The sequence below is a fragment of the Sus scrofa genome, chromosome 13, assembly GCF_054392235.1.
Source record: "Sus scrofa isolate SSC_HxYL_T2T_F1_AM1 chromosome 13, Sscrofa_HxYL_maternal_Yorkshire_Landrace_v2.0, whole genome shotgun sequence".
Taxonomy (NCBI): Eukaryota; Metazoa; Chordata; class Mammalia; order Artiodactyla; family Suidae; genus Sus; species Sus scrofa.
In genome coordinates, this window is record NC_139395.1 from 177,735,207 (window position 1) to 177,757,701 (window position 22,495).

A 22,495-nucleotide genomic window follows, 5' to 3' on the forward strand; every position below is an offset into this window, starting at 1 on the left:
AATTAAAGTCAGAAAGGAAGTCTGAAACAGTGAGTCCTAAAAGCACATGTGAGTCCTAAAAACAGTTCTAATTAAAACCATGTTTCAGTTTGGCCAGTTCCTCGTCACATGACAGGACCTGGGTGGCAGCACCCTGTGAGTTTTTTCTTGATGGCAGCGACCTCACTAGTCCAGGTCCCTTGAAAAACACCAGTCATCCCTAATTTATTCATCATGCAGCACTAGACCTTGTGCTCATTGCTGGGATTGCATGCAGTGGACTGAAGGGCCTTTGAGAGAATTTACATTCTGGATGTGGGGGAGGGAGAGGAGATAGGCCTGTAAACAGTTATCAGACAGTGTGATCCATCCCTTCACTGGTTTGCAGAGGAGGCTCTGGAAGCACAGAGGATGCCCTTCACTAAGCTGGGGCGTCAGGGAAGGTTTCAGAGATGACTTGACACCCAAGCTGAGGGAGACTTAAACGATGAGTAGGAAGTAGGTCAGAAGGTCAAAGTAGGAGAGGACGTTCCAGGCTTAAGGAACAGCAAGTCCCCTCCTAACTGCAAAGCTCTATCTTGCAAAACAAGTGAGTAAGCATTCCTTTGCCTCCTCATCTGGCTTTTTAGCAAGAGGTGAAACCCACATGTTTCAGAGACAGGAAGAACTAGCTGGAGCCCGGCCCGAATGTAAGCTCTCTTTGCCCACAAGTAGAAGCCAAAGCTTGTTTTAGGCTTCCTTTATGAAAAATGCCATTGTCACCATGGCTAGTTAGGTTCCTTGCACAGCGAGGAACAGTAGGTCTCTGAGGGCAGCTCATGAAAAACAACAGGGGTAACAGAGAGTGTGTCACAGGAAGTGGGGAAGGGTGGCTCCAGGGAGCCTGAACCAGAAGTTTCTTCTGGACCAAAGTAGCCACAAAGTTTGGCCCCGTGAATGTCCATCTTCTGGTGTCCAGCTGCTAATGTTACTCAGTTGCTCCTTCTTTCCCCAGTTCTCTGCCTTTTTTGTTTCTCTTGCCACCACCAAATGGTTTTCTGGTAATTGGTTTTCCCTCCCTTGTTTTCCTTCCTCAGTTTCTATTTACTTACAACATTGGCTCATCACAAGATATCATCAGTTACTTCTCTGACCTCTTTCCATCTCGTTGAACCTATTGGCTTTTGCTTCCACTGAGTATAGTACCTGACACTGTTTCACATGCCCAAGAATGAGGAACTGGTAGGCTGTCCCTGGTCCCAATCAGCGGGGCTGGGAAAGAGCCATCTGAGTTACAAAGGATGCCTGCCAGGAGCTGTGGATGAACAGAGCACTGTGACCCGTGTGTCTAGGCTGTGTCTACCTGTGCCTTTGTCAGTGGGGCTGTTGCTAGAATGAGACAGATGTAACTCGAGGACCATTGCTCCCTGCAGATGTTCCTGTGCTTCCGTCCTATTGCTTGTTAAGGCACTGTGGCAGGGTAAGGATTTGGGCCTTTTCCTAACCCCTGTCAAAGGTAGCACTGTTGGAACATTTAGGGCCTGCTCTGTGGATCAGTGGCAGGTCAATTTGGCTTCTTTACCAAAGTGAACTCCTCAAGAGGTGTTATTCCTAAACTTTGGAAAGGCTCAAGATCTGTTCTCCTAGAAGAGCATGATGCGTGACTTAATTGCACTTAATTCTCCGTGAGCTGCTGCTGTGTGACTTCTACCTGAGACCCCGAGAACCACAATTTTATTTCATGCTGCGGAAAGGTGTGCATGTGTCCTCCAGGTCCAAGTTTAATCAAGGATGCGAGGTTGGGTGTAGTATTAGTCACAAAGCGGTGAGGCTGCCAGGCAGGAGTGGGTGTCTGGGGAAAAGTGTCTCTTGTGTGGGCTTTTGTCCTCTTTTGCCACATTTCCAGGAGGAAAGCATAAAAGTGTTAATTTTGCTTACTGAGTGAGAAACCAAAGTCATACTGTGAATTTCCATTTTGCACATAGCCAGCAATTTGGAATCTGCTGGTGACAGAGAGGAAAATTTTAAACAGCTCAGAAATGTTTAAAGAGAGCAGCCCCACATCTTGTGCTTCTCACATTGGCACACATTTAGGAATGAGAGATTCTAAACTCCCCAGAGTAAGTAAAGGCAATTGAACACTGACACTCAACTCGAGATGTTATTTTTGGCCTCTGGCTTCCATCTTCTACCCCAGTAACACCATTGCTAGATTTTAACAAGTTGCAATATCAGTTGTTTTGAAATTGTTGATACTGGGTGTTTTACTGAGGAACAGTGCCCCACTTTTATAAGAGACAAAGGAAAATGTAACATTTAACTATTCAGATAATTACACAGTCTGGGGATCTTGCCCTTACTATAAATGTATTACTTTTGAATTTTTTTTGCACATAATTTTTTTAGGTGTTACAATGGTTGAGTGTTAAAAGCTTACTGCAGAGCTGTCCTCATAGGTGTTGTGCTGTATAGTCGGAAACATTAAAAAAAAAAAAAACCAGTTCCTTTTACTACTTTATGACAGTCTATAGTTAATTCTCTGGTATCTTTACATTTAAGATAAATCATGAATAAAGCCTAACTTTCCATCTGAGTGGGATGAGGAGGGAGAGAAGCCTGTGGTTGATTAAGGTCTTAGGTGTTTATGCTGAGTAACGTAATTCGTGGAACTCAAGATGCAGGGGTAGGGCAGTTGGCATGACAGTTTTTAGCTTTAGGATTTTAGTAATCAGTGTTTTATGCATATTTCTTATGTGTTCACTTTTTTTTTTTTTCTTGGTCCACATTCCAGTTCATGGGGAGATTTCCTTTTGGATACCATTTCGGGGCTTGTGTTCGATACGGCAAAGGCAGATGTGGAATTCCGGGCTGGCATACCCCGGCAGCTGCTCCTGGTAAGGAGCAAAGGCAGGTGGGAGAGGAGGGGTAGCCATAGCCCTGGCCAGCTGAAGCTGTGGCCACCTCCTTGGGACCCCAGACTACTCTCCCAAGTGAGCCCCAAGCTTGTTTCCTCCTGTGCTGACCCGCTGGGCTGGGTGGTTTGCAGAATAGATGCACATCGCATGTGACCCAAAGGACCAGGGGTGTTGTGCAGACAGCCCACTGCCTGTAGTTAGTGGTGGCAAGAGCAGCCACTTTGGGAATGCTGGCTGTATAAGTGGTTGAATAACTAATTTGGCTTGGAGAACTATAGCCTCAGCATACATGAGACTGCTAGTTAGGAGAGACCCTCTGGAGAACCTGGCCTTGGTGCATCCCCTGGCTTTCCTGTCTGTGCTGGTTTCACCTTTGAAAGAGTGGCACTGCTAGGTTATTTTTGAGATGAGTGCATTAGTACTAAGTTGAGCAAAGGGTGCTTTCATGGTCTAAAGCCAGGTACCTTAGGCAGTGAATGACTTGCTTTCTAAAAGGCAAAGCCAGGACTGCATCATATTCCTAGGGATCCCTCTTTCCAGGCAAAATCCTGAAAATTGATCTTTTGGGGGGCAAACAATAGGCAGCATGAGACAAACAGTCTATAAGGAAATAGCAGGACATTGTTCTTAAGGGAGTGATGTGGGTCTGCATCTGTCTTGGGTGGTGGTGCTCAGTGGACTAGTCACGAGCTTGAGACCTGGGCAAATACAGTCGCTAGAGTCTAGGCCAGGATTCATGTCTGTGTTTCTAGCAGGTGGAAACCACAGATGTTGCGACACGATTAAGTGGCTTTCTGAGGATGCTTGCAGACCGGCTGGAGGGCACCAAAGAACTGTTCTCAACAGACATGAAGAAGGATTTTGCTTTAAACAGACTCCCACCTTATTATGTGGGAGATGGAGCAGAGCTTTCAACGCCAGGTAGAGTTTGCTCTTTTCTATCCATGTTTAGGGGCTAAATGGGAAATTGTGAGACTTTTCTGGGTGGGCAGCCAATGGAGAATATGAAGCATTTTAAAATCAATGTGGCCCTGTCTTTAGTGTGTTAAGGTCAAATAGACATACTGTAATTTGGGATAAGGAATGTATTTATGGTCCATCTGGTATTCTTTATCTTCAGGAGGTTTTTGTTTTGTTTTGTCTTTTGTTCTTTCTAGGGCTGCACCCATGGCATATGGAGGTTCCCCGGCTAGGGGTCTAATCAGAGCTGTTGCTGCCGATCTACACCACAGCTCACGGCAATGCCGGATACCTAACCCACTGAACGAGGCCAGGGATCGAACCTGCAACCTCATGGTTCCTAGTTGGATTCATTTCCGCTGCGCCACAACGGGAACTTGAGGAGGTTTTAAGAACTTGAACATTGAAATAATTTTGTTGGAATTAATCCAGGGATGGGTAAAATGTTTGCCATCAGTAGTGAACTACAAGAATGACCAAGATTGTGACAGAACTTCCCCAGGTCCCAGGTGACTATTTTGTGACAGGTTTAGGCTACAGTGACATTGATAGATTTCTGGGTGGATGGTGATATCGGTGACCCCGGAGCAGAGGCACACCTTACTCCTGTAGTCTGACAAAGCTGGGTTGATTGACTGGCAGTGGGGAAGACTACATGACATTGGGGACTGGAGCATCTCAGTAGAAGGATGTTGGGAAAGGATTTATATAGGCTCTGGGTTTGAGTTTGGTGATTGTTCAGGGGGGTTCAAGGAAGCAGGGCTTTGCTCTGGATTGGATGGTATCAGGAAGTAGGATGGATTCTGGGGTTGAGTCTCCTATTAATCTTAGCTGGTAGCTAGAGTGAAGTGTGGCCAAAGTGGTAATTGGTAAAGCAGCAGCAGCCCTCAGATTAGGATGGGGCATGGACAGTCACTTCTCTCTGGTTGGAACAGTGTCCTTGTTTTTGCCTAAATTCTGACCTGATGATGAGGTGGTCTTGGTTTTGTCTTGATCTCTCATATCGCAGCACGGCTTTATTTAACGTCATAGAACGTCAAGGTTCTATGAAATGGCCGTGTTCACCAGAACACGGAGATGCAGCCTGAGCGCCAGACCAGCTTTCAGGAGGCTTCTCTCAGGTAGAGTGAGTTCAACTTTCACTAACTTTTTAAAAGCCTTATTCATCACCATGGAGAACCACCAAGATCCACAATCTACAAGGGCCCTTCTAACACTGATTCTGTGTACATTTCTGTTAGTATCTGTGAGGAGTTTAGAGTTTGTTTTCTTAGCACATATTTAATATTTAGCAGAAGAGTGTTCTGAATATCAGCTTGTGGCCCAGAATATTTTATTAAAAGTTTTCCGTGTTAGTTTATGATCCCTCAGTCTGTTCCCCAACCTTATGACCTTGTAAGGCTAATGCTGTAGTGGCTTTTTCACTAAGTTAAATCCAATTTAGGAAAGAAAGTTTTTTCTGTGGACTTAGTTGGGTGGCTTTTAAATGACACTACACGTGACCTCCATAGGCTGAATGGCTTGCCATGGTCATGCAACTAGTCATTGGTAGGGTGGTGCATTTTGAGCTACAGAAGTCCTTGCAGAGCCCACATGTTGATCAGGCAGGGGATGGAAACCAGAGACATGAGAGTGTTAAGTGTAGAAGGCACCTGTCTGTACCGTGATAGTATGTGCTTGCCTAGTTCTGATGATAACTATTTAATGAACTTGGCAACTTCTGTTATTTCATCTATTTGTACCTCTTTCTTTGCTCTAAGAATGAGCTCCATTAGCACGTAAACTGCAGTGAAAAAATGTTGGGGAACGCAAATACTTGCGTTGGAGAGGATGCCCCATGTTGGGATTCACTTGCAAATTGTTACTAAGTGTATTTCCCACAAACAAGTTTGAGCTGCTGCTTTCCTGTCTTAAAGGCTGGCTTTTTCTCTGGGTTTTCCAGATGGAGAGTTACCGAGGTTGGACAGCACAGTGAGACTGCAGTTTAGAGACTATGTTGTCCTCACTGTAGGACCCGATCAAGATCCATCAGTGAGTATCCAGAGAGGCAGAGGGTTCCTTTCTTCTCAGGGCTTTGTCATTGCAGGCCTCAGGCTATCAGACTGACAGATGGCCCTGCCCCTCCTCTGGGAATCTTACAGTTCAGTCCAGGGGCCATCGCTTTACATTAGATCATGCCCAGATCTCACTGTTCCAGGTCCAGCTTCCTGCCTAGTGGGCATTAGAAAGCTTGTCCTCACCCCCACAGAACCCTCCTGGTTCCCCCTCATTCATGATTAATGTCTGGTCTTTCCCTCCTAATTCACGCCAGTTGCCTTTGCTTGGATGGCTGCAGACCCTGTTTATGCATTTCCCTCTTTTGGTCCCTCAGCCATCCTATATATGGCACAGATCTGTCTGTACATACGGTTTTATTGATGATCCTTGTAAAAAATTTTCTATTCTGTAGATCATAGAGAGGGAAAATCTACTTTCCATAACTTTGCCACCCAGCCCAGTGCTTCCCCAAATTAGCTGATTAGTAATGTGTACCTAGGAATATCATTTTTCTAATGCAAAAAAGACAGTGCAGGTTATGATTATATGAAGAAACTTGAGTGTTTTCATTGGTAAGTTGATATATAAGTGGTTGCTTTTTCATTGTCAAGTTTCTCAAGATGTTTTACTAGGTATGCTTTTTAACTTTTAAAAAAGTGATTTTAAGACTGCTTATTTGCTACATACAAATAGTAATCTGTGAGAATAATGAACACATCCATTTTATATACATATAGCATGTGTGTGTATATTATGTCATAACTTTTTACCAGAAGGATTCTTTGTGTTCAGTAAAATTTCACTTAAGCACTGAGGCATTAAGATTTTTTTCCGGTGTTGACCTGTATTGGAAAACCCTCCTGATAACCAAGCACTCAATATTTTGTTGCTGACAACTTCTTTTTTTAAGGATGAATCGCAAGAAAAGATGGTTTACGTCTACCATTCTTTAAAGAACAGGAGAGAGACACACATGATGGGAAATGAGGAGGAAACAGAGGTTTGTTCCAACCTAAAATGAATGCCTTTCCTGTGATTGGTGTGGCTGGGAAGAATCTGTTACCTTTGATTTATGGGTAACGTGCTTTTTTATCACTGCAGTGTGGGCTTACCATTCATGAAATGACTGAGCCCTTACATGGAGGATGATCAAGTCAGACATTTCCGTGGCACACATACAGGGGTACCAGCTTTAAAGGATACTAGCGGGGACCTATATAGCCTTGTCTAATGGAACAAATGTGAAGCATTTCAAATGACTAATATTTCTTACTATATAAATTAGAGTGCCTTTCATGAAGTCTCAGGTTTTGTAGGGGAACTGGCAACTTTTATAAGTTATCTGATTACATAGTTTTTGTAACTTGCTTATCTGAAACAGGTTTCATACATAATTCTGAAGGATATCAGAATTAATGATTTTTTTAATTGAGAACTTTAGAAAATGCCAAATGCCACTTAAGTAACAAATTGTTTCTTTTTTCAGTCTCATGGACTTCGCTTTCCTTTATCGCATCTGGATGCACTGAAGCAAATTTGGAATAGTTCAGCTATTTCTGTCAAGGACCTAAAACTTACTACAGATGAGGAAAAGCAAAGCCTAGTATTATCCCTCTGGACAGAGTGTTTAATCCAAGTAATCTAGTGTCTTTCTTTTTTAATGTGTTTATATAAAATAGGCACTTGGTTCTACAAAGATTTACGTGCCAGGGAGCTCCTATTGCTTTGAGCCAAGCACAAGACAAATGTAACTTTCCTTACCTGTGTATCTAATGATATGAGACCTGTTACAGGTGTTCAGTTGGTAATATGTACTAACAAAGGTATGTGGAAGAAAGAAGAGCAAACTACTAAATGTCCCAGGAAGTGACAAAACCATACTTTCTGACAAGCTTATTTAATCCAGTGTGGTAGAAAAGGCACAGTTCTAATAAATGTATCATTTAAATTTAAATGTCATTACCTGGCTTTGTTCTTTGGAAGAAACACCTTCTTTAAAGAGCTTCATTGGCTCTAGAAAATTTTTAAACAATTAACATAAAGGAAAAAATTTAACTTGTTTTTTTACAATGAAAATATACATACTTTTGTGTATACACAAGCCCCCCCATTAAAATAAAATTACCTGACATAAATTTCATTAAATAATACTGCCACACTCACATCTACAGGCATAAGGGGGTTTTACAGATGTTGCTTGAAAGATGACAAAAGAGCCTGAGATTGAAGGAAAAAGAAAAACCAAATATTTACATGGAAAGACCAAGTCTCTATAAAAAATATTCAAAATAGTGGGTCTTTGAGTTTAAACAGGTCACTGTTATTTTACATTCTAAAGTGCATATAGGTTGATATTTTTAAAAATATCACTGGAGAATTTACTCTTTCTATATAAAAATAGAGCAGACTTTTCTGCTTTCTGGCAAAAGTAGGGGACTGAGGGAATAGTTGTCTTAATGTAAATTTAAAACCAACTCAGGTGGGGAAAATGCTTGTGAATGGTATAGTGACCATGGTAGTGATTACCTGAAATTCAAGTCAAAGATGATATCCTACCTGATTTTGCTTGAATGAAAGCTATTTAAAATGGGAGTGAAAAAATGAGTTCTCTGTCATTTTGTAAAGTAAAATGGTATATCCAAGGCTCAAATATTACTTGGTTTTAAGCTGAACACTTGAAATGTCCCTTTAGTACAGGCAAAGAAAAATTTGACTATTCTTATTTGTAGGTGACAGAATCTTTAGAAACACTTCTCAAGGGTATGTCAGGTGAGGTCCCAACACCAGGATAGTTTAACCCCTGGTTAGAGTCTTGTCACCCAGGCGGGTGTCTTTGTTAATACTTACAATGCAAATATGACCATAGGTTATTGTGCTTTTGTAGTTTGAGCAAAGAACAACTACAGAAAACACTCCAGTACTTGAGACTTTTTCCTTACAAAACTGAGGCCCCTCTCTGGGGTTAGTTAAAAGTGTGAATACTTAATGGTGCTTCAGTTGTAAAAGCTTCAGTAGAGAACCTTTAATGTTTATCTAATACAGCAGCTTAATAGGAAGGTTTATTAAATGTTTTCATATATCGCTAAAAAATTTTTATCTGTTTGAAAGTATGACCTGACCTATAGGAGTTTGCTTGCCTGTGCCTTGCATTCATATACGCATCTACCAAGGGATTAATAACTAATCCAGATGACACCATCACCAGTGTCCTATAATGGCTATCAGGCATGGGATTCGTGTTAGGTAGAGAGGAGAGAAAACAGACTTCAGGAAACTTGCTCACCAAAGCCGGAGATCAAGCAGGACTAGAACCCTTACCAGAATTCATACCGTATCCTTCATTGGAACAACACTGAATAACTGGCAAGAATATTCTGAGCTTTTCTGTGGTTAAGAGCAATAGTCTTGGAGCTTGGAGACAAAGTTCATTCTGCTGACTGATCCGGGTGCATGAGGATGAGTAGCTTCCTTTCCACAGGGCATGAGCATCCTTCTTCCTCTGCTGTCTCCTCAGGGATGTTGCAGACACTCACAGTATTTCAATGTCCCATTTCTGTGTTTCTTCTCCCTCCAGGGGCTGATTTACAATTACATGAGTTTTGTCATAATAATTTCCTCCTAAAATAGAAATGACAAAAGGAAAGATTTGTTCACACAGGTGCTTAATTTCATAGTTTTCACAAGCTTTTGTTCAGGTGAATTAATATGTCATTTATAAAGTAGTCTAAAATAGGAAACAGGTTAAACTGAGGTGTAGCTACTCTTCACCTCAAGTTGGACCTTCTTATGACTCAGACTGAAAAACTAAGAGGTACAATAGATGGTTGCATTAGTGATGTTCCCTGACAACAGGATTCTTGAAGAACACAGAGCTCTGAGAGCATTCTGGTTCACAGTCAGGCACTGGGTTTTTGTTTCTATACCAAGAGTGGCTATAACTAACCCAGTGAAAGCCACAGCGCTGAATAATACTGGACCTGACCTTGTTGAATTCAAAAACAAGGTGAAATGATGCCTACCAAAAATTTAAACTGAGGGCTTTTAAGGACTATAGCAATTCCTAACAGAAACTTAAGAGGTGTTTCTTAAGAAACATGACATTTTATGGTTGATGATGCTTCAGATTTATAATTGTTCTCCAAGATCATACAGCAAATGAAAATTTTACAGCTGTACTGATGAAACAGAAACCTCCTTGGCTAAGTCCTTAGGCTTTTTCTGCTTTATCCATATAGAGCTAATTGTTTTTTAAATTGGCATATCTCAACTTTATTCAATAATTAAAAATGACTTAATATTTTCCTTATACATAAGGACTTCTTTTACCCAGAAGGGAGAAGAGGTTTGGAATTTAAAATGAATATCCAAGGACACAAAACACTGGGTTTCATCCCAGGCCCACCTTTAACATCAAGGACAAGTTGGTCACTGAGGTAGGAGCTGATGGTTCCATTTCTGTTCAGTCTCCACTTCTGCCTTAACTGCCCATGTTCGGTCCACAGCGCAACTTTAGCTCCGGGTGTGTCCCGACCGCCAATCACATCAAGACAAGTGTCACTGGCCTGAAATGGTCAAGAAATAAATTGGCAGTGCTGTGTTTACTAAAACTGATTAGACTGGATCCCTTTCCCTTCATGTGAACAAGTCACAGACATGACTCTTATCTAAGAAGAAAACTGTGTAGCATAATTATAATCTCAGTCAACTTTCTATATCTTTATGGCTAAGGGCAGGAGATGGTATGGAAATAAACCTACTGAACTAGAGGTACTTCTTTTTAAAAGGATGTCTGGATCTGACAACAGATGGTCAAATACAAGTTTGTTAAATTGGAATTAAATACTGAGTCCCTATTAGCTTAAGTGTGTACTGTTGAGCCTGTTTTTCTTACAAAAAACATGGGGTGATGTTCTCGATACCCAGACAATAATTACATTTAAATGCTTTTCATTGTTGTGGAAGCATGAGAAGAAAATTGATAATCCACTGGTGATACAATAAATCTAGTGTCCTATTCTCCACGGCATCAAACATAATGGGAGGGTTGTGGAAAAACAAACCTAAATTTTATTCTCCAAGCCTCTTCCAAAAACAGCAGTTTTCCTCTATCTTCATTGTGTATTTTCAAGATCAGAAGGCTTCAACATGTTTGGAATGACAAAGACAGCTCAATTTATCTGGGCTGCAGAGTGGAAGGAACATCTCACAAGAGCAGTGTCCAGCTGAGTACAGTGACTTTTATCACTGGTTTAAAAAAACCACTTGGGAATATCCATAGTATATGTTAATCTTACTTTTTACTTTAGAGAATTTTCTGATGTACAAAGTCTAGTTTCCAAGTCCATTTTACTTAAATGCTTCCGTAATATATACATCAATGTCCTTCTAATCACACAACAGACTTTTACAGGAAGTTGCATTATTTTCTCATGCTACTTCATTTGCATGATTCTGGTTTCCAAAAGAAACCAAACACAAAAAAGCCAGGTATAGTATCAGTGGGCTTGGTTACCTTGGATTTAAAGAGTCCTCGACAGTAGTGCCAGATCTGAGTATTCTTCCCACTGTAGGGAGAAATGCACACAGATGTTGCTCTTGTGTCAGCTACATTTCCAGTGACTGTCAGATACTCATCCTGGGCCCGGTTCTTTATTCTGATGTACACTGCAGGCTATGACAGGAGAAAGAGAGCCATTTAGAAAAAAACTTTGAATCTGGAAATCAATCCTTCCAAAGGAAATGTTGGAGGGAAAGAATTTAGCTTATTTATATTTCACTCATTCCCTTTAGCAAAGATGTATACATTCGTGTTTTCTACTAACAAATTCTTAGACCACTAGGCAGTTTATTTTTTTTTGCTTTTTAGGGCCACAGGTGCAGCATATGGAAAATCCCTGGCTAGGGGTCAAATCGGAGCTACAGCTGCCAGCCTGCATCACAGCCACAGCAATAAGGAATCCAAGCTGCGTCTGTGACCAACACCACAGCTTATGGCAAGGCCAGACCCCCAACCCACTGAGCAAGGCCAGTGATTGAACCTGCATCCTCATGGATACTCGTCAGGCTCGTTACTGCTGAGCCACAATGGGAACTTCCTGAGCACACAGTTTAAATTGTATAATCTCTATTCTATTTTTCTGAAGTAGGCTCTTTTGGAAGGGTAAAAGGTACTAGTTGCATTCCCTAGAACTCCAGTACAGTGGTGCAGAAATCACAGACTTGATGAGTTCCATTCCGTACCTTCTGTGCCCTTGCTGGCTGGGGTCAAGGGTGGGGAGGCGGCAGGGGAGAAGGAATAAGGACAGAGTACTACATACATGGTTCTAACTTAGCATGGACAGTACAATAATCAGATATACTGGACTGAGTTACGCTTAAGTGCCAAATGACTACTATGGGAGGTCTTGAAAAACCCAGGCAGCTGAGGGCCCTAGTAGCTCTGGTAATCTCTTTTTTTACATTTATTATTTGTTTTTTATACTTCAAGGGAAGAGACCATTCATGCAAGTGAACACTATATAGGTATTCAAAAACTGGGTAACAAAAGACTTCATCTCCTGGGTCCAGAATATATACAGGAAATTTTCAAATAAAATAGTAAATCTAGGACTTGCCTCTACAGATAACAGTTAATATTTACTGAGACTTAGTGTATGTCAAGCAGTGTGCTAAATGCTTTCCGGGCCACTGTGACAACTGTCAGAATTAATGACCAGAACAACCTTTTAAGAAAGTATAGTTATAACCCACATTTTATAAATAAGGCTAGCACAGATACGGTGAAGCCAGGTTTGCACCAAAACCCTCCCTCTTCACACTGATGCCTAAGGCCTGTGCAGAAATGAAATAGTTACTCTTTGACATGGGATAAAAAGACTAATTCCAAAGGTGGCAGTAAAATGAGATGAAAAGAGGACACAGCATATGAGTGAAACTAAACAGAAATTATTTTTTTCAGCTCTAGGACTTAGGCCTCCAGTCTTTTTTTTTTTTTTTTTCCTTTTTAAGGGCTGTACCTGCGGCATATGGAAGTTCTCAGGCCAGGGGTCAAATCGGAGCTGCAGCTGCTGGACTACACCACAGCCACAGCAAAGCCAGATCCAAGCCACATACGTGACCTACACCACAGCTTGGGGCAATGCCAGATCAGATCCTTAACCCACTGAGTGAGGCCAGGGATCGAACCTGCATCCTCAAGGATAATACGTCAGGTTTTTAACCCACTGTGCCCCAGTGGGAACTCCAACAGTCTTAATGTAATAAAACAGGACACCCAACATCCCCACCTTGGGTCAAGTGTCAGCATCTCAATGAAGATCTTGCCTAATAATAACAACACACAACCGGTTATTTAATAAAGGAGCACTTTCACTCAGAAACCCAAGTGCTAGGTAAATGCAACAAGGTATCATGATAAGCCCACCAAGGACTTTTATTTTGAAACTTCTGATGGGTCACATGAGGCCAGCTGAAGTTTGCTAAGTTGCTGTCATTAGCCTTCCTAAGGAAATAAACATTCTGAGCACATAAGTAAGCAAAAGAAGCACAATTTTTTATCTGGTAATTCAAAGTGGGTGAAAAAGACCTATGTCTCAAACCACTTTCACGTTCATAATGTAGGAGTAAGGTACTTATATTTCTATAATTCATAGTAAATCTATAAATCATATAATTCTATAAGACTCTCCTGGAGGCTTCAGTACATTCGTTACTACAGTTTCCTTACCTTGTACATATAAACAAACAGGCTGACCTTCACAGAGGACAGAGTTCCCATTATGTTAGGACCAAACATCAGTTTTAATCAATTAACGAAAGCAAGGTACTAATTACCCTTATTACACACTTCTAGTCTGACTCCTCTGTAATTATACATTAAAATACTGATATGCATTATAAGTGCCATGACGATTTCCTAATTCCCAACCTCAAAGAGGATCGCATTTTAATTATTTCTGAATTTCTAAACAAGAATATGAACTAAAGCAGTGCCAGTAGCTTTACCAAAAGTGTCTTAGAAGCCTAGAATTCCTTTCTGGGTTTCAAAGATGTGGCCTAAATAAACTAAGGGTTAATAATCTATTAAAATATTATTTTGAAATTAAATGTTTACTAGGAATAATTTTCTAAAGCAAAGGAAAAGAACACATATAACACTTCTGTGTAAAATTAGAGGCTACTTTTCTAGCTATCCTTTATCTCAGGACCCTGAACAACAGGCAGGGACATCTTCCCCAGCAAGAAACTTCTATTCAGAAGTGAGGGAAATACTACAGCATCCAACTTGGATTCTCAAGTTTCTAATAACATGGGGTTAAGAATTATTGTACATCTGATAAAAGCTAAACTGAAACCCCATGTCAGCCCAGCTTTTTCCCCACAGCTTTTCAGTGGGTTGACCTTTCATTTCATGAGACAGGACTGAGGAATAAGCAGGATATGACAGGAAATCCTGTACCACACACTGCCAGGGAAGTGCACTGAGGTTTATTAGAATCCCTCAGACGGGCATCTCTGGTTTTCTCGAGGGATGTCATGAATAATAACTTCTTAAAACAAATATATTACTATGGTACAAGCAAGATTTTATGTCAGGCTCTTATTAATCCTTACTGAGAGAGAAGCAGCTTGGTCATCATTTTACCAGTGAGGAATCTGAGGTGCCGTGAAATAAATCGACTCATCCAAAGCTGCACTGCTTCCAAGTGGCAGAGCTAGGATTTGAACCAACAGAACCACAGGGTGGTGGGGATGAGCATGGTGTGCACCCATGTGTAAGTCTATGTGTCAGGGAGAAGGAAAGAGGTAGAGGGAGGGAGAAAGAGGGAGACAGGGAAAGTGGGAGAGAGGGATGGAGGGAAAGAGAAAGAGAGTGGGATGGGAAAAGGAGGAGGGAGAGGGAAAGGAGAGAGAACAGGAGAGGGGGACGGGGGAAGAAGAGAGAGGGAGAAAAAGGAGGGCAGAAATACCAATTAGGGTAATTTTTAAAAATTGGCTGCCATTTATTTATCACTGAATATGTCAGATCTGAACATCAGAGCCTTGGCACTTAGACCTGCCTATGCTACACTCAGCTCAGTGCCTGAAATACATGGTGCCGCTCTGTAAAAGTTTATCTTATTTGGAAAAAAAGCAGGGTGTGGCTGTTTAAGAACACAGATTTTTAGATGTGGGTTCAAATCCTGGTTCTGACACTTGGATGACTTTCATCAACTTCCTTTCTCTCTCTCAGCCTTAATTTTCCTTCTAGAAAATGGGAACAGTTGATACTTGAACAATGCAGGGGTTGGGGTGCCAAAGCTCCTTGCAGTTAAAAATCTAAGTTATAGTTGGACTTCACATCCTTGGTTCAGCATCTGTGGATTCAACCAACCACAGACTGGAGAACTGTAGTGCTGTCTTATTTATTGGAAAAATCTGCGTATAAGTGGATCTACATGGTTCAAACCTATATTGTTCAAAAATCAACTATAATAACTCCTAACTTAAAAGACCATTGTTGGAGTCAATTGTGGAAGCATTTCTAAAAGGTTTAGAGAAGAGCAAATGTAATACCCATTAGTCATTGCACTTCTGAAGCCCAACACTAGTTCCCCGCCTCCATGAAACCTCCCATCAATACCACATGTTCATACTTATCTCGTCTGAGTTAGGTACTACTGGCTGTGGCTTTAAGATGATTACATCCCATATTGCATTTTTTAAGCTTCTAATTCTTTAATTAAAAAATTAATACAATTTTTTTGGAATTCCTGTGGTGGTACAGTGGAAACAAATCCCACTAGAAACCATGAGGTTGCGGGTTTGATCCCTGGCCTCGCTCAGTGGGTTAAGGATCTGGTGTTGCCGTGAGCTGCGGTGTAGGCTGCAGACGAGGCTCGGATCTGGCATTGCTGTGGCTGTGGCGTAGGCCTACAGCTACAGCTCCAATTAGACCCCTAGTCTGGGAACCTCCATATGCCGCAGATGCAGCCTTAAAAAGACCAAAAAAATAAAAATAAATAAATGAATAAAATAAAAAATAAACACAATTTTAAAGGTTACTTTACATTTAGACTTATTACAAAATATTGGCTATATTACCCAGTTGTACTACACCCAATAGTTTGTATCTCCCAGCCCCCCACCCCCTATTGCCCCTCTTCCCTGCAATCACGAGTTTATTCTCTATATCTGTGAGTCTGCTTCTTTTCTGTTATATTCTCTAGTATGTTGTATTTTTTTAGATTCTAAATATAATGGGTATCATATGGTATTTGTCTTTCTTTGACTTATTTGACTTAGCATAATGCTCTTTAAGTCAATCCATGCTGCTGCAAATGACAAAACTTCATTTTTTATGTCTGAGTAGTATTCTAGTGTTTTAGTGTATATACCACATATTTATCCATTCATGTGTTGATGGACACTTAGGTTGCTTCCATTTCTTGGCTATTGTAAATATTGCTGCCATGAACGCTGGCTGTCACGTTATCTTTCTGAATTAGTGTTTTGTTTTTCTTGGATATATACCCAGGAGTGGAATTGCTAAGTCATATGGTAGCTCTATGTTGAGTTTTTGTTTGTTTGTTTTTTGTCTTTTCAGGGCTGCGCCCACAGCACATGGAGGTTCCCAGGCTAGGGGTCTAATCAGAGCTGTTGCTGTCAGCCTACGCCAGAGCCACAGCAATGCCAGATCCCAGCCGCATCTGCAACCTACACCTCAGCTCACAGCAAAGCCGGATCCTTAACCCACTGAGTAAGGCCAGGGACCGAACTCACAACCTCATGGTTCCTAGTCGGATTTGTTGCCACTGCACCACGATGGGAATTCCATGTTTAGTTTTTGAGAAACCTCCATATTTTCCCTAGTGGCTGCACCAAGTTGCATGTCCACCAAGAGTGTATGAGGGTTCCCTTTTCTCCACATCCTCTTCAACATGTTATTTGTAGACTTCTGGATGGCAGCCACTCTGACAGATATGACATGATTTCTCACTGTGGTTTTCATTTACTTCTCCCTGATGATTAACAATGTTGAGCACCTTTTCATGTGCCTGTTGGCCAACTGCATTTCCTTTTTAGAAAAATGTCTATTCAGTTCTTCTGCTTAGTTTTTAATCAGGATATTTGTTTTTGATGTTCAGTGGTATGTTTATAAATGGTGGATATTAATCCCTTGTCAGTCATATCATTTGCAAATATTTTCTTCCATTCAGTATGTTGTCTTTTCATTTTGTCAGTGGTTTCCTTTGCAGTGCAAAAGCTTTTAGGTTTAATTAGATCCCATTTGCTTATTTTTGCTTTTATTTTTTTTACTTTAGAAGATGGATCTAAAAAAATATTGCTTCCATTTATGTCAAAGAGTGTTCTATGTTTTTCCTCTAGGTTTTTTTTTTTTTTTTTTGACTTTTTAGGGCCACACCCACAGCATATGGAAGTTCTCAGGCTAGGGGTCTAATCTGAGCTATAGCTGTGGGCCTAAACCACAGCCACAGCCACTTGTGATCCAAGCTGCATCTGTGACCTACACCACAGCTCACAGCAACGCCAGATCCTTGATCCATTGAGCAAGGCCAGGGATGGAACCCATATCCTCATGGATACTAGTCGGTTTCATTTCTGCTGCACCACAATGGGAACTTACCTCAGCATCACTTATTGAAAAGACTGTCTTCTCCATTGCATATTCTAGCCTCTTATTGTAAGTGCATGGATTTATTTCTGGGCTCTCTATCCTATGGCGCTGATCTATGTGTCTGTTTTTGTGCCAGTACTGTACTGTTTTGAAAATTGTAGCTTTATGGTACAGTTTGAAGTGAGGGAGCCTGATTCCTTCAGTTCTGTTCTTTCTCAAGATTGTTTTGACTATTTCAAGTCTATTGTACATCCACGTAAATTTTAAAAATATTTGATCTAGTTCTGTGAAAAATGCCATTGCTAATTTGATAGGGATTGCACTGAATCTGGAGATTTCCTTGGGTAGTGTAGTCATTTTGACAATATTGATTCTTCCATTCCAAGAGCATGGTATATCTTTCCACATGTTTATGTCATCTTTCACTTATTTCATCAGCATCTTATAGTTTTCAGAGTACAGGTCTCTTGCCTCATTGGGTAGGCTTATTCCTAGGTATTTTGTTATTATTTTTTCTTTTTATGGCTACACCTGAAGCATATGGAAGTTCCCAGGCTAAGGATCAAATTGGTGCTGCAGCTGCTGGCCTATGCCACAGATAAACCAGATTCGAGCTGCATCTGTGACCTATGCTGCATTCTGCAGCAATGCTGGGTCCTTAACTCACTGAGTGAGGCAAGGGATCCAACCCTCATCCTCACAGAGAGTAAGGGCAGTACATTGGTTTCCTAACCTGCTGAGCCACAACAGGAACTCCTATTTTATTCTTTTTGATGTGATGGTAAATGGGATTGTTCCTATAATTTCTCTTTCAGATACTTCATTGTTATTGTGTAGAAATGCAAGAGATTTCTGTGTATTAATTTGTCCTGAAACTTTACCAAATTCACTGATGAGCTCTACTGAACAGTGATGAGTGCTCTGGTGGCGTCTTTAGGGTTTTCTATGTATAACATTATATGATCTGCAAACAGTGACAGTTTTACTTCTTCCTTTCCTTCTGATTCCTTTAATTTCTTTTTCTTCTCTGGTGTGGCGAGAACTTACAAAACTATGTTGAATAAAAGTGGTGAGCATGGACATCCTTGTCTTGTTCCTAATCATAGCAGAAATACCTTCATATATGACCTTTATTATGTTGTAGTGGGTTCCCTGTATGCCCGCTCCCGGTAAAGTCCCCCCCCCCCCCCGCTTTGTAGGGCCACACCCACAGCATATGGAGGTTCCCAGGCTAGGGGTGGAATCGGAGCTACAGCTGCCAGCCTATACCACAGCCATAGCAATGCAGGATCTGAGCCTCGTCTGTGACCTACACCACAGCTCATAGCAACACAGGATCCCCAACCCACTGAGTGAGGCCAGGGATCAAACCTGTGTCCTCATGGATGCTAGTCAGATTCATTAACTGCTTAGCCATGATGGGAACTCCTCCTTGGAAAGTTTTTTTATCACAAATTGATATTGAATTTTATCTAAAGGTTTTTCTGCATCTATTGAGAAGATCATATGGTTTTTTTCTTTTTCAATATTATATGTAGTGTTTCATGCTGACTGGTTTGTGGATATTGACAAATCCTTGCATCCCTGGGATAAATCCCACTTGATCATGGTGTATGATCCTTTTAATGCATTCTTGTATTCTATTTGCTAGTATTTCATTGAAGATTTTTACATCTATGTTCATCAGTAATATTGGCCTATAATTTCTTTTTTTGTGATATTTTTGTTGGTTTTGGTATCAGGATGATGCTGGCCTCAGAGAATGAGTTTGGGAGTGTTCCTTCCTCTTCACTTGTTTGAAATAGTTGCAGAAGAGTAAGTGTTAACTCTTCTCTAAATAGTTTATAGAATTTACCTGTGAAGCCATCTGGTCCTGGACTTTTGTTTTGGGGGCACTTTAAAAATCACAGTTTTAATTTCAGTACTTGTGATTGGCCTATTCATTTTTTCTATTTCTGCCTTGTTCAGTCTTGGAAGGTATTACTGTTATGAGACTTTGTCCATTTTTTCTAGGTTTGTCCATCTTATTAGAATGTAGTTGTTCATAGCAGTCTTTTATGTTCCTTGGTATTTCTGTGGTGTCAGCTGTAGCTGCTCCTTCATTTCTGATGTTATTGACTTGGGCCCTCTTTTTTTTCTTGATGAGTCTGAATGTTTATCAATTTTAAATCTATTCAAAGAACCAAAGTTAAGCATTCCCATTGTGGTGCAGTGGGTCAAGATTCTGACTGCAGGGCACAGGTGGATGAAGAGGTGCACGTTCATTCCCCAGGCCCAGAACAGTGGGTTAAAGGATCCGGTGATGCTGTATCTACAGTGTAGGCTGCAGCTGTGGCTCAGATTCAATCCCTGGTCCAGGGAACTTCCATATGCCATGAGTGTGGGCATTAAAAAAGAAGAACCATATTTAGTTTCATTGATCTAGTCCATTGTGTTGTGTTGTTTTTAGGTATCTCATTTGTTTCTGCTTTGATCCTTATGATTTCTTTCTACTAACTTTGGATTTTGGTTGTTCTTTCTCTAGTTGCTTTAGGTAGAAAGTTAGGTTGTTTGATATTTTTCTTGTTTCCTGAAGTAACCTTGTATAAACTTCCCTCTTAGAACTGCTTTTTGCTGTATCCCATAGTTTTTGGATCATTGTGTTTTTGCTTTCCTTTGACTCTAGTATTTTAACATTTTCCTTTATTTCTTCAGTGATCCATTGGTGTTTAGTAGCATATTGTTTAGCCTCCATGTTTGTTTTTACAGGGTGTTTTTGTTTTGTTTTGTTTTTGCAGTTTATTTGTAGCCTTTTATTTTGGTTGGAAAAAAAAATGCTTGATATGATTAGCTTTCTTAACATTTGCCAAGGCTTGTTTTGTGGCCTAGCATGTGATCTATCCTGGAAAGTGTTTCATGGCACTTGAAAGGAATGCTTTCAGATGGAATGCTCTCTATATATCAATTAAGTTCATTTGGTCTAATGCGTCACTTAAGACCAGCATTTCCTTATTCATTTTCTGTCTGGATGTGAGTGGGGTGTTAAAGTCTCCCACTATTAGTGTGTTACTGTCAGTTTCTCTTTTTATGTTTGTTAACATTTGCCTTATATATTGAGATGCTCCTATGTTGGGTGCAAATGAACTTACAATTATGTTACTTCTTCTTGGACTGATCCCTTGATCATTATGTAGTGTCCCTGTCTCTTGTAATAGTCTTTATGTTAAAAATCTATTTTGTCTGACACAAGTATTGCTACTCTTGTGTTTGTTTGATTTCCATTTGCATGGAATATCTTTTTCCACTCCCTCACTTGCAGTCTGTATGACCTGAAGAGAGTCTCCTATAGGCAGCATATATATAGGTCTTGTTTTTAAATCCATTTAGCCAGTCTATGTCTTTTGATTGAAGCATTTAGTCCTTTTACGTTTAAGGTAATAATTTATACATATATTCTTACTGCCATTTTGTTAATTATTTTGCATTTCTTTTTGTAGGTCTTTTTTTTTTTCCTCTTTTCCTTCATTTGCTCCCTTCTCTTGTGATTTTATGAATATCTTTAGTGTTATGTTAGATACAGTATAGATTTTTGGTTTGTGGTTACCATGAAGTTTTGGTTAGCAGTCTACATATACACATGCTTGCTTTATGGTGCTGATCTTTTAATTTCAAATGTATTTTAAAAGCCCTGCATTTGTACTCTTCTCTCCTCATGATTACTGTCTGATATCATTTTATATCTAACTGCTTTGTGTATTCCTTAATTGCTTATTGTAGATACAGATGATTTTATTCCTTCTGTCCTTTAACCTCCCTACTAACTTTGTGTGTAGATGATTTCCTACTTTTACTCTATGTTTGCCTTGTTTGCCAATACCAGTGAGCTTTTCCATTTTGTAATTTTCTTTTTTTGACTGCTCTGCAGCATATGGAGTTCCTTGGCCAGAGATCATAATTGAGCCACAGTTGTGACCCACCTATACCCCAGTTGTGGCAAGGCTGGGTCTTTTTTTTTGTCTTTTCTCTTTTTAGGGCTGCGCTGGCAATATACGGAGGTTCCCAGGCTAGGGGTCTAATTGAGCTGTAGTCGCTGGCCTACACCACGGCCACAGAAATGCCAGATCCAAGCCACATCTGCAACCTACACCACAGCTCATGGCAACGCTGGATCCTTAACCCACCGAGTGAGGCCAGGGATCGAACCCGCAACCTCACGGTTCCTAGTCAGATTCGTTTCCACTGTGCCATGACGGGAACTTCAAGGTTGCATCATTTAACCCACTGCGCAAGGCCGGAGATCAAACTTGCATCCTGGCACTGCAGAGACCCTGCTGATTCCATTGCACCAGAGTGGGATCTCAATTCATTATTTTCTTGTTTTTAGTTTTGTCCTTTTATTTTGCACATAGAGGAGGTCCTTTAACATTTGCTATAAAGCTGGTTTTGGCGGGGCTGAACTCTTTTGAGCTACTGCTTATCTGTAAAGCTTTTGATTTCTCAATTAAATATGAATGAGAGACTTGCTGGGTAGAGTATTCTTGGCTATAGGCTTTTCCCTTTTACCACTTTTGAATATACTGTGTTATTCCCTTCTGGCCTGCAGAGTTTCTGCTGAAAAATCAGCTGATAGCCTTTTTCTCTTTGAGTTCATCCTATATGGGACTCTCTGCTTCCTGGACTTGGATGTCTCTTTCCTTTCTCAAGTTAGGGACATTTTCAGCTATTATGTTTTCAACCATGTTCTCAGTCCCTGTTTCTTTCTGGGACCCCTATAATGCAAATGTTAGTGTGCTTTATGTGGTCCCAGAAGTCTCTTAAACTGTACTATTTATTTATTACTTTTTAGGGCCACACCCATGGCCATACGGAGGTTCCCAGGCTAGGGGTCCAATCAGAGCTACAGCTGCTAGCCTACACCACGCCACAGCAACTCGCAATCTGAGCTATGTGTGAAACCTACACCATAACCCACAGCAACACTGGATTCTTAACCCCTTGAGCGAGGCCAGGGATCAAACCCGCCATCTCA

At 40.7% G+C, this 22,495-nt stretch overlaps 2 protein-coding genes across 33 annotated transcripts in view; one reads left to right on the top strand and one right to left on the bottom strand.

Moving 5' to 3' along the window:
- Positions 1–7,824, top strand: part of RIOX2 (ribosomal oxygenase 2) — a 56,322-nt gene extending 48,498 nt beyond the window's left edge. For 19 of the 31 annotated variants that reach the window (XM_084989101.1, XM_084989103.1, XM_084989102.1 and 16 more), the window contains 5 exons: positions 2,750–2,852; positions 3,626–3,794; positions 5,776–5,864; positions 6,781–6,870; positions 7,357–7,824. In XM_084989101.1, coding sequence (XP_084845227.1) covers positions 2,750–2,852; positions 3,626–3,794; positions 5,776–5,864; positions 6,781–6,870; positions 7,357–7,515 — 610 coding nt within the window. In that variant the 3' untranslated portion in view covers positions 7,516–7,824. Of the gene's footprint in view, positions 1–2,749; positions 2,853–3,625; positions 3,795–4,842; positions 5,012–5,775; positions 5,865–6,780; positions 6,871–7,356 lie in introns of those variants that run through there. The other 12 variants (XM_084989111.1, XM_021070694.2, XM_084989113.1 and 9 more) reach the window with 5 other exon arrangements.
- CRYBG3 (crystallin beta-gamma domain containing 3) overlaps positions 7,752–22,495 on the bottom strand; it is a 124,852-nt gene continuing 110,108 nt past the window's right edge. For both annotated transcript variants that reach the window (XM_084989099.1, XM_021070691.2), the window contains 3 exons: positions 11,383–11,541; positions 10,273–10,432; positions 7,752–9,488 (listed from right to left, as the gene is read on the bottom strand). In XM_084989099.1, the coding sequence (XP_084845225.1) occupies positions 9,400–9,488; positions 10,273–10,432; positions 11,383–11,541 (408 nt within the window). In that variant the 3' untranslated portion in view covers positions 7,752–9,399. The remainder of the gene's footprint in view (positions 9,489–10,272; positions 10,433–11,382; positions 11,542–22,495) is intronic.